The 12,162-nt window shown below is 36.3% G+C and overlaps 1 protein-coding gene across 2 annotated transcripts in view; it reads right to left on the reverse strand.

Moving 5' to 3' along the window:
* Positions 1 to 282: 282 nt before the first annotated feature.
* Positions 283 to 12,162, reverse strand: part of LOC143040672 (ADAM 17-like protease) — a 59,155-nt gene continuing 47,275 nt past the window's right edge. Inside the window, exon 14 of one of the 2 annotated variants that reach the window (XM_076211939.1) lies at positions 283 to 7,846. In XM_076211939.1, the coding sequence (XP_076068054.1) occupies positions 7,585 to 7,846 (262 nt within the window). In that variant the 3' untranslated portion in view covers positions 283 to 7,584. Of the gene's footprint in view, positions 7,847 to 7,973; positions 9,753 to 12,162 lie in introns of those variants that run through there. The other variant, XM_076211940.1, reaches the window with a different exon arrangement.

The following is a 12,162-nucleotide window of genomic DNA, read 5'->3' on the forward strand; positions in this document are numbered from 1 at the left end:
CATCAACTATTTACAAAGTACGACATGCAGCCAAACAAACGGCTCAGAGTATGAAAAAGTCCAATGACAAAATATAACACCCTATTTTTAATAAAACAATTTTTTTTGACTACAGGTTGATCAGTTTGAGACTGGAGCAGGGTGTCACCTCCACAAAAATAATTTTTTTTTGTAACCTATAGTATATCTTGTGCTCAAGAAATAAAAATATATACTGAAGAGGTGTATAAGGTTTTCATGTCCTCAGTATAACTGTAGTTAAAGAATTTTTCAAACTAAGTATTTATTCATCAACATTTTATTAACTAAAATCATATTTCATTACAATACAATCAACTCATTTCATTCTGAGGCACTAGTTTGTCATGTAAGAATAAACTTGTCATATATGCCAAGAAGATACATTACCCAGTGAACAATTAATCAACTGAGAACAAAAATTCTCATCTGCAACCAAATAATACCCACAATTTAAACCAAAACAAATACTTCTTGAAGAAAATTTTCTTATGTACACACATAAAACAAGTCATTACCTGAATCATTACTGAAATAGTAATGATTTTAGCAGCCATATTAAAATGAATTAAGGGAAATGAGAATGAAAGAGCTACTGACAGACTTTTGTACTAGGATAACAGGTAGCATGAAAAATTCAAGCATCCACTACAAATAATGAAATGATTATGGTTCATAATTTTGAGTTGTGTTTGTAGGCAATTAACTGCAATATGAATATCCTTCACCTTGATCATCTGAATGTACTGAAGTGAATATGCAAAACAACTACAGCTTAAAATGTGTACAAGAAAATGAATGGTGATTAATCTATTTATTGTAAACATATTTCACCAAATGAAGGATGATTCACAAGTACACTTGGAAGATGTGCGATTCATTGTAAACCTAAGACTGATGATACATGTTTTTTACCTAATTTATAAATGATAGGATGAGAAGGGGTATACTGAATATTAAAAGCTCTTTGGTAAACAATGGTAAGGTTGTCATATCAATTACTGCTTCAAGCAAAAGCTTTATATTATTCTATTATGCTGTGACTGTCCCTCTGTTATGCTGTTCTCCCACTCTTGTTACTGTCCTGTACCATTTCTCTGAATATTCATTTTATCATTTCACTGAACCCTATGGTGGGGGAAAATAATACTGCCACTAAGTCTTTCCACTTGGGTTGTATAAGGTATGGAGATAGGACTCAGCACTCTTCTCCCTCTAGCCCCAAAGGGGACATTCATTTATATATATATATTATTTATATATTATATAATACTATATAGTTTGAATCCAGTGTATGAGGTGCTACTCTAAAGTTACAGTAATTTGACTGTTGCAGGAAAATAATATACCCTACCTACTAGTTCCCACTGTTGTCTTTAAAATAATCTGTTCCAGCATGTTTTACACAATTCCAAATCCCTTGGACTATCTTCTAGCATGACAATCTTTAGCTCTTGTCACCATTTTTTCTGCACTTCCTCAGCTATGCCTAAATGATCCCCCCTTCATCCAGAAATTTAGTATGAAGAACAGGAAAAAGTCACACGGGACAAGTCTGGAACTGATAGATAAGTATTGTTTGTTTGAACAGGGGCATTGTTGGGAAGAATCCAGTCATTGTTCTCCTTCAGCCACTTCAAAACATGACAATAAATTTATTGAGTTTGACTTAGGGGAAGGGGGGGGGTTGATTTTTATATGTAAAATGCCTTGGCAGAAAAAGACATTTACATATATATATTCTTTTCTTTTCCCCATTACAATAACTGCTGCTTTGTCTCAGGGTCATGACCATAAACCCATGTTTTATCACCAGTTATGATCATAGAGATGAAGGGTCATTTTTGTATTGGTCTTTAGAGCTCTTTGGAAATGCAACACTATGTGCCTTCTGGCCAGCATTTAGCAGTCATGGCACAAATTCTGCAATGATGCATCTCAAGTTCAACAAATCCAATAAATGTTTTCATATGACATTCCACAAATTTGCATCATGGGTGTTTGATCTATGATCTGCAAGAATAGCCTCGGATACTTTTACAATTATTTCAGGTGTTGTGCTTGTCAATGGTTGTCAAGAAATCTCATTTCTTTTGAGGGAAGTTCACCTGTCCTTAAAATGCTCACATGAGAAAAGCATTCTGCTTTGGAACGTGGCATTATCACCAAAGACTTTTTGAAGTAACCTATGGTTTTCTGCTTGTTTTGTTGACCTTGAAGCAAAACTTATGCAGGTTTTTTGCTCCCGGAGATCTGTAACTGTAAAATCACTGAATCATCTTAACAAGATGTTATAAAATTGAATGTAACCAAACAACATGTCCACTTATGCTCATGTCCACTGACAAAGGGTGAAGTTCACTTCAGCCAGTGACAGAAAACCATACATTATATGGTTTGCTTCTATTATTCAAATGACTGAAACATCTGTGTAGCATCCTGGCACCACTGTTTTCTTTTACAAATAATCCAATGTCATGAACTGACTGCTTACATCTAAACCTGGGTGGAAACTATTCCAAGTATATTGAGTAAGTTTTTCAACTTCAGCCTGTTCTAAGGAAGAATCCTGGGGAGAGATAATAGATACAGACCTATTTCATAGCCTATGCAAAGTTACTAGAATGAGAATCAAACTGGGGACTGCTAGAAAAGAATTTGAAATCTATAATCACTTGCCCATCACTCTTCTACTTCAGTAAAAAGATAACTAGAATAAAATACTATAATTACAAAACTTGAATCATTCAAAGTGGAGATTGGATTAGGAAAGATTTTGGTTGACTTATTGACATAGATCATGAACTAAATGTGACTCAACAGTGTTATAATCCTGGGTAAAGGAATAAAAATAATAGAAGATGTGGAATACCTCATTTGATGGAGATAAACACCAGTGGAATACCTACACACACACACACACACATGAAGCTGAGAAAATGGTATATTAAGGCAAGGGAAACGAAAGGAGCAGAAAACAAGATGGAGAGGGAAAAAATTAAAAGAGGCATATACTAACATTGATCTCAGGATTAAGTGAACTAAATGATTACTTATAAGAAGAAAAACCAGATATAATGGGAATTGTGGAGACCAAATTAAGGGGTCCACTACCACTGAATAGTGTTGGACATGGATTTTATAGTCATTGGATTAAAAATATACAAGAAATGGTGAACAAGGTGCAGGGATGACCCGTCATCTAGGAGGTGCTAAGATGGGAGGGAGGGTGGAGGGGTGTGGAGTGTTTTCAGGGATGGAATGGGTGGGAATGATTTTATGCCTTTTCCTTTTTGGCTACCTCCCTAGTAAGGGGGAAAAAGCCTTGATATATGTATGTATGTAAATGTGACAAAGGCTACAGATGGTAAGAACAGTGTGGAAATGATCATGATAAGACTTGAAGATAGTGACATGAAAAGTAGAAAGTTTGTGGTGATTTATGTGCCCCCAAATATGGGCTCTTGGAAAGAGAGCAATTATTCTAAAATGTTAGAAGATACAAGGCATTCATTAAATGAGATGCTGAAGGATGGAGGAAACCTGGTACTTATGGGAGATTTTAACTGCAAAGAAATCTGTTGGGAAGAGATGACAGTGAAAGGTGGAGAGGATCTATGGGGAAATGTATTACTTGACATGACTATAGAACATATAATGACAGAATGGGTAAAAGAAAATACCAGATGAAGAACCCTTGAGACTAGATTCAATATTTACATCAGAACCTGAAATTGTGGATAAAATTGAATGCAAGACATCATTTGGGAAGAGTGATCACAAATTAACAGAGTTTGAACTAAAGGAGGAAATATAGAGAGAAATGACAACCACAGAAAAAGGAAGACTGATTATATAACAAAATGTACTTTGGAAAACTTAAGAATTTTTTTCAAAATGTGAGTTGGGAAAAATTCTACATTGAAAAGACACAAGTGGAAGGAAAATGGATGAGATTGATGGAAATTTATAATGGAGTGGACAAATATGTAGCAGGACAGAAACAGGAAAAGGTGTATATCAAGTGCTGGTTTAACAGAAGGTACAGTGAAGCAAAAGATAAAAGAAATAAAGCTTGGAAAAGATGAAAAAAAAAAAAAAAAAAAAAAAGTGGCCAATATATATCAAAGGAATAAATATGTAAAATCACACAGAGAGGAAAAAAGAAACTATGAAAAAGGCATAACAGAAAAATGTAAAGACCAACCTAAGCTATTCTAGATGTGAATTGTAAACTCAAAAACAAACAGGAAATGGTGAAACTATGTCATGGAAATATAGAATACACAGATTTAGAAATGGCTGAAGTCATGAACAATCACTTCAAGTTGGTTTTCACTAGAAAAAATGTACAGCATTGGGATGAAGGGCATGAAGTGGGATCCCCCCCATGAAAAAAGAAAAGAAAGAAAAAAAAAGAAAAAAAAAAAAGGATCAATTAACGAACCATGACATCAGGAAGTCACACGACCCAGACGAAATTGCAAATTGTATACTAAAAGAATGCAAAGAAGAACTAATGGACAAAATATATAAGTTGTTCACTCAAAGAAGGAAAAACACCAAATTACTGGAAAAATGCAAATATTGTACCAATATATAAAGGAGAAAACAAGGAAGACCCAAACAAATTACATACTGGTTTCCCTTACAAGTATTGTAGTCAAAATTTGTGAAAAATCTATTAAGAATAGATGAATAAAATATCTGGAAGACATCAATATACTAAACCTGAGACAATTTGGATTTAGACAGAAATCATGTGCCACAAATTTTACCTGTTTCTACTCAAGACTAATAGATGGAATACAAGAAAGGGATGGATGGGCTGATTGTGCTTTCCTAGACTTACAAAAAAAGCTTTCGACAAAGTACTGCATAAAAAATTATTAAGAAAACTGGAAACCATAGGGATACAAGGTAAACTACTGAACTGGACGGAGGATTTCTTGCATGGAAGGAAAATGAGGGTAGTGCTCAGAGAAAAGAGTTAAATTTGGGAAGAGGTGATTAGTGGAGTTCCACAGGAATCAGTATTGGCTCCAATAATGTTTGCTATTTATGTGAATGACATGGATGAAGGTGTGGAATGTTATATGAGGTTCTTTGCATATGATGCAAAATTGCTGAGGAAAGTAAACCCTGAAACAGATTGTGAATTGCTGCAGACAGATCTGGACAAGGTTTGGAAATGAAGTCAGAAGTGGGAAATGGATTTCAACACCAAGAAATGTTGCATAATGGAATTTGGAAAAAGCAAAAAAAGAATATTAGGATAATATAAAATTGGTATAAAGTAAAGAAAGTGGGATCTGAAAAAGACCTAGGAGTAATCATCACAAATGACATGTCCCCTGATAAACAGATAAACAAAATTATTGGAGAATCCTACTTGCTTAAGATCAATAAAAGTGGCTTTTACCTACTTGGAAGAAGAAATGGTGAAGAAAATACTAGTCACACAGATAAGCCCTTTAATGGAGTATGCCGCGACACTATAGTCACCCAGTACCAAAAAGAATATAAAGAAAATTGAGAGAATCCAGACAGCAACTACAAAGATGGCCCCAACACTTTTAACTGTCATATGAGAGGAGATTGTTAACACTGGAATTACCAACTCTGGAACAAAGGTGAGTGAAGAAGTGACTTGCTAACCATCTACAGAATCATGAAAGGTGTGGAAGTCCTTGACAGATGACTTACTAAATTGGGATAAGAGAAATACAAAGGGACATGAAAAGAAACTCAAAAAGGACAGTTATAGAAGAGATCTGAAAAAAACAACTTTCCATACAGAATGGTGGATGTCTGGAACAAACTGAATGAAACAATAGTGTGTGCAAAAACTATACATGAATTTAAGAGCAAACTAGACACTGCGAGATACAAAGACGGGACACCATGAGCATAGTTCCCCTTCCCATACGATACAACCAAGGTAAATGCTAGGTAAATCCACACACAAAAAAAAAGTGCTTATGGATAATGAAAAAAAAAAGGCAATGTTCATGTGTGCTACAACTCTAAAGAACAGCGCGTGTGTGTGTGATTCACCATGGTCTTGGATCATGCATTGAACTAATGATTGACAGCTCCTCCTGGATGAGAGCATGGAGTTCATGTATGGCCCAATCTATGAGTAATGCTACCCACCAGAATTGGAGTGCCATTTTGTAGTGCAGTGACTGAATTTTTTCAGCCCTGGGCAGGACATGAACTAAGATTACTGAATTAGCAGTCTAGAATGGTACCACTGCACTGTCAAGTGTGTGTGTGTTACTATGATGTCTTACATTAGTTAATAAAATCTAATGGTATATTATCAATGCAAAGGGCTTAAATGAGACTGGCTTACACCCACTGATAGAATAACTTACCCTAAGCTAAACGAAATCATCTAGTGTTGGCCTGAGTAAAATCTATAAAGAGCATCACTGTAGCTAAGGTATTAATCATGAGGAGGATGCCTGTAGTTCTCACCCAAAACTCAAATAACCACATTCTCCAACTAATTGTTAATTCAAAACACAATCACAATAATGCCATATGAATAATACCTGAAATAAAAGGAATGCATGTATAATACTAACCCATATGTTGTTATTAACACCCCTACATCAGACAATTTATGTCAAAACACACTATGTAGGACTTAAGGCAGAAGACTATATCAAATTGTATTACATAATTACTGAAGATCCATCCACCACATCATCATGCAAACACTGCATTTTCAAATTGGTTTACTAAGTAAACGTCAACCATTTTATATCAATTCATCACTCCACTACAGACAGTACAAAAGACTAGAGAAAAAACTGGATGAAGTACTGAATCACAGATGAGGGGTTAAGTTCAGTAAATACTTCTGCACTGTTTTCATTCTTACATATTTTATACATATGCTAATCTCCAACTGAACTTAAGTCATTATTTTACATTTGGCTGGCATTTTGGATTTATAATACTTATATTTGCTTCTGAACAATATTATACACCACTTTAAAATTTTCTGTCACTTCATAAGTCAGCAACACTATGGTAAATCCTAACTGAATCATTCTATCCATTGCTCCTGATCTTTCTTGTAGAAGACTTGATAAAAACCTAACTGAAAAAATATCAACTCTGAACACAGGTTTACAAGAAAATGAGATTCTAACAACAACAAATACCAAACTAACATTATGAATTCATACTATAAAATCCTACTCAAAAGACCAGTGATGCGTTCCTGCCTGTAGTAGTCCTGCAATACGGACGGCAGAGAATCACATCCCTGCTGCCCATTTTCAGTCTTCGGATTAGGCCAAAGATACCTCTCTTATCAAATTCAACTGCATTTCTTGTACATATATGGATAGCTGACAACCATTGACTACTCCCTTCCTCCTAATACTTTCAGCTGGAGGCAGTGAAAAAGTCCTATACTAATAACACAAACAAAAGTTCAAAGTTTCTTCTCAGAGATATCTATGGGAGGACCCAAAGACTACTGCCAGCCAATGTGGTGCTACAGGTTTCCAGTCAGTGTAACTAAGGCAGCAATGAATATGATAAACACTATAATGAAAATAAAAATAAAATTGAAGGACACCATACATGGCAAACCATTCTCCGAGGGAATGCAATGAATAAGTTAATATCCAACTGACTGCCAGTAATCTGTGAAAATGGGCATTTTTTCTGGTGAGCATAATTTTCTCTTTTATTAATACTGACACTCCATTCTTCTTCTACTCTTTTGATGCTTCTGTATCTTCTAGAAATTCTCTTGATAACATATTCTTTCCATATGACAAATTCTTCAGATTTATGTTCTTTCCTAGAGGAGAGAAAAGAAGAAACATTAATATATTTTCTTATAAAACAAAATTACATCAGCATTATACTGAATATATATAAATTCATATATCATGTGATTTCCAATACTAGAACATTAAAAAAAAAAAAAAAAAAAAAAAAAAAAAAAAAAAAATCATATAAGCAGTCACTATTGAAAAAGTAACTGAGAAGCTAAAATGAATGGAAATGTTTGCAAGTGAATACTAAACACTACAAAAAGGGAGTGTGCAGTCACAAGAAATATATATATATATACATATATCTTCAACAGAACATATGATGAGCATTATTGTTTGTGGTGCTGTACTCCAACAGAAACATTTTCTACATTAGGATTTTCCTGCTACTACTAAAACAACTCAAAATTTAGGGCTCTTTGACAAGTAGAAATGGCATGGAAACAATTTGTGAATTGGCAGTATATGAAAAGATGCAATACTCAATGGATATGAAAAAGATAAAGCACAAAGATAAGCTTATGATAATACAAGGTAATAGTCTAAAAAACTGCCATGGGACTTAGCGAGAGAGCATGAAGATTACTGAAAGTGAGAGATAAACACAGGACCAGGGAAAGCATGCTCCAGGGTCTTTCTCTTACCTTATACTCCAAAAGCCACAGAAGTAAGGCTAGGGGGTTAGAAGAGCCATAACAAGCAGCAAAAGGAATATTAGGGAATAACCCTTGACAAAGGACAATGTTGGCCACAGGGGTTAGTTGTTCAATTGGGTTAGCTTGTGTCACATAGTACTGTCATGTCCTTTGTTGATATGGCTAGGATCCCAAAGCATATTAGTCCTGTGATATATATGACTAACCTAAAATATGCCTTAACAGAGGTATTATAGATATTTTAAAGCATTTTACCAATCCCAAAGAACATGGCAATAGCATCAATACAAAGAAATCATTAGAATAAGCAAACAATACAGAGACAGCACAGCATTATTTGTGAGACAATTATCAAAACTATAACATACTTGTACATATCAAACTTTTACTTCTGTATACATATATTCTATCACCTACAGATGATGACTGACAAGTGAGCAAGTCTTCTATGATCATTTATGAACTCCATTAAGTACTCCACAAATATATACAAAAGACTCAAAAGGCTTTGTCTAATTCCTTAACCCCTATAACATGATGCTCTTTACAGAATTTGCTTTGGTTAATGTAGGATGGTTTTATTCAGTTGAAGGGTAGACCTAAGACAAGATGGGGCCTTCAATTAGAGAGTCCCCATCTTTCAAGGTGGACCCTCCAAGATGAATAAAATCACATGGCAATAGCTAGAACCAAGTCTATAGAGAACATCACAAGCATGTAGGTAATGTCTTTTATATATATGAATACCATACAATTTAAGATATAAATAACTAATTCTTACATTAACAGAGGGTTTTAAACACAGCAATGAATTATGACAAAATTCTGTAAATATAAGTAAAACTTGCATGACCTAACGTAGTGAAACTACTTTGAATGCTTTGTGCAAAATCTATCTTTGGTAAACAAATGCAGTAGGACCAATGATGAGTACCTGCAAGTGGTGGTCCTGCAAAACAGACATCAAAGAGATTTATCTCTTTGATGCCCATCTTCACATCCCGTCAACATTCTCACCTCTGTCTCGAGGTGCAACCCTATAGGGCTGTCATTCTGTTTCCAATTCAAGTCCAAGATCTCTCTCAACTTGAACTACTTCCTTCACCTTTTCATATACAAAAAACTGACAACTGTTCCCTTTCTCCTACCACTATAAGCTGATGACAAACAGTCCCACAATAAAACAACAGAGAAAACAGTCCAAGGTTTCTTCCCTGACAGATCTATGGAAGGGCCCGAGAACCACTGCTAGCCATTGAAGGGTTGTGTGTTTCTAGTCAGTGGAATTTAAGGAAACAGTTATTATCATTATTGCATTATAAATGCAGATTCTTGGGTAAAAATAGTGTGAAATGAAGGATCCAGTGTTAACAAGTAAAAGATATTGGGGGATCTGGGAAGTTATTTCGCCAAGAATCTCCAATGGGCATGTTGTTGTCATTCCCTAGACTGTTTGGCTGGGCAATCCTGTCTCTCTGAGGAATGCTCAAAATAATTCATCACAGCCTATCTACAAAAACATCAGAACTATCAAAGAACAAACGAATAATTAATCCCATGGTACATGCTAGAGTGCTAGGAAGAGGTTTGGAATTGGATGGATATATTGCAAGGTGACATGCTTTATTCTGTTGTATGAACGAGTACTGTCATGCCCTTGGAACTGCTCAACATTTTTATGCAGAGCATGAGTGAGCCACAACCCAGGTAATACTGCTTTATCTTGTCCAAGATACAGCCTTTTCTACCTTCCTGGGGATCATTCCTCTATTTTGTATGTATTTACACAAACATGAAGTGCAAAGATGGTGTGTGGAACAAGAAGGACAGGAGGAAATAGAAGGAAGGGTAGTGAGTGGTGGCATGAGGAAGCAAAGAAGGTTGTGGAAGAGAAGCAAGCATTCACAGATTGGTTACAAAATAGAACAAGAGAAGTATATGAGAGGTACAAAGAAAAGATGGGGGAGGGGGGTCGCCGATTTAATGAAGCGGCCTTGCTGTGGATGTGCTGTGTCTTGCGACACTGCTTCTGACCCAGGGCAATGGGCAAGGTTCAGGGATGACCCGTCATCCAGGAAGTGCTCAGATAAGAGGGAGGGTGGGAGGGGTGTGGAGTGTATTCAGGGATGAAATGGGTGGGAATGATTTTATGCCTTTCCCTTTTTGGCTACCTCCCTTGTAAGGGGGAAAAAGCCTTGGTATATGTATGTATATATGTACAAAGAAAAGAGAAGTAAAGCATGTGATAAAGGAGGCAAAGAAGAGAGCAGATGTGAAATAGAGGTAAGAGTATGGCAGAAAATTTGAAAGTAATAAAAAGATATTTTGGAAAGAAATTAAGAGAGGAAGAGGAGGCAAATCAAGTAGAGAAGAAAAGGTAAAAGGTGTAGATGGAGACATGATAATGGAAAAGATGGCAGTGAGAGGAAGTTGGGCAGATTATTTCAGGGAGTTGCTAAATGTGAAGAGGGATAGGGAGGGAAAGGTAGTTGCAGTGGGAAGCACAAAGAAAATGACAGTGATGAGTGAGGAAAATGGAGGAGAAATAAGGAAAGATGAGGTGAAGGCAGTTGTTAAGATGATGAGAGCAGGTAAGGCACATGGGTTGGATGGGTGTTATGCAGAATGTCTAAAAAAGGGAGGTACAGTGATGGTGGACTGACTGGTGAGGTTATTTAATGATTGTTTAAAAGAGGGTAGAGTGCCACAGGCCTGGAGGAGTGCCTGTATAGTTCCACTCTACAAGGGAGAGGGGGACAAGTATGAGTGTAGTAGTTTCAGAGCGATCAGTTTATTGAGTGTAGTTGGGAAGCCTCATGGGAGGGTTTTGATTGAGAGCATTAGGAAAGGAACAGAGGGAGTAATTGGTGAAGAGCAGTGTGGGTTTAAGACAGGAAGGGGTTGTGCGAATCACATTTTTGTAATAAGAAAGCTATTGGAAAAGGTAAGGATGTTTTTTGGACCTTTATGGATTTGGAAAAGCCTTATGACAGGGTAGACAGGAAGGCACTGTGGGAGGTATTGCAGATATATGGGATAGGAGGAAAATTGTTAAGAGCAGTCAAGAGTTTTTATAAGAGTAGTAGAGCCTGTGTTAGATTTACAAATGGAGAGAGTGAGTGGTTTGAGGTAAAGGTGCGACTTTGTCAGGGATGTGTTATGTCACCATGGTTGTTCAATTTATACATTGATGAGATTACATGTGGCAGCAGACTAGAAGTGAGTATTAAGGGAGAGAGACTGGAGGAAGTGGATAGTTTTAGATACTTGGGTGTGAATGTGGCGGAAAAGGGAGTGGAGGTGGAGGTAGAATGTAGATTGAGAGAAGCAAGTAAATGCCTTTGGGGATTAAAAAGTGTAATGAGAAATAGACATTTGGAAATGGATGCTAAGAGGAGATTGTATGAAGGAGTGATTGTGCTGACAGCACTGTATGGGGCAGAAACATGGAACATAAGAAAGGAAGAGAGGAGTTTGAATGTGTTTGAGGTGAGGTGATTGAGAAGTATGATAGGAGTTACTAGGCTGGATAGTGAGAAACAAGGTGAGGAGGAGAACGAGGGTGGAAAGGGATTTGGGAGATAGGGTTGATGAAAGAGTATTGGGATGGTTTGGACACATGCAAAGAATGAGTGAAGAAAGGCTAGTAAAAGAGATGTGGAAGGCAGAGGTAGAAGGAGTGA

Source organism: Oratosquilla oratoria, chromosome 29, assembly GCF_046742065.1.
Source record: "Oratosquilla oratoria isolate Oo_2021 chromosome 29, ASM4674206v1, whole genome shotgun sequence".
NCBI classification, from domain to species: domain Eukaryota; kingdom Metazoa; phylum Arthropoda; class Malacostraca; order Stomatopoda; family Squillidae; genus Oratosquilla; species Oratosquilla oratoria.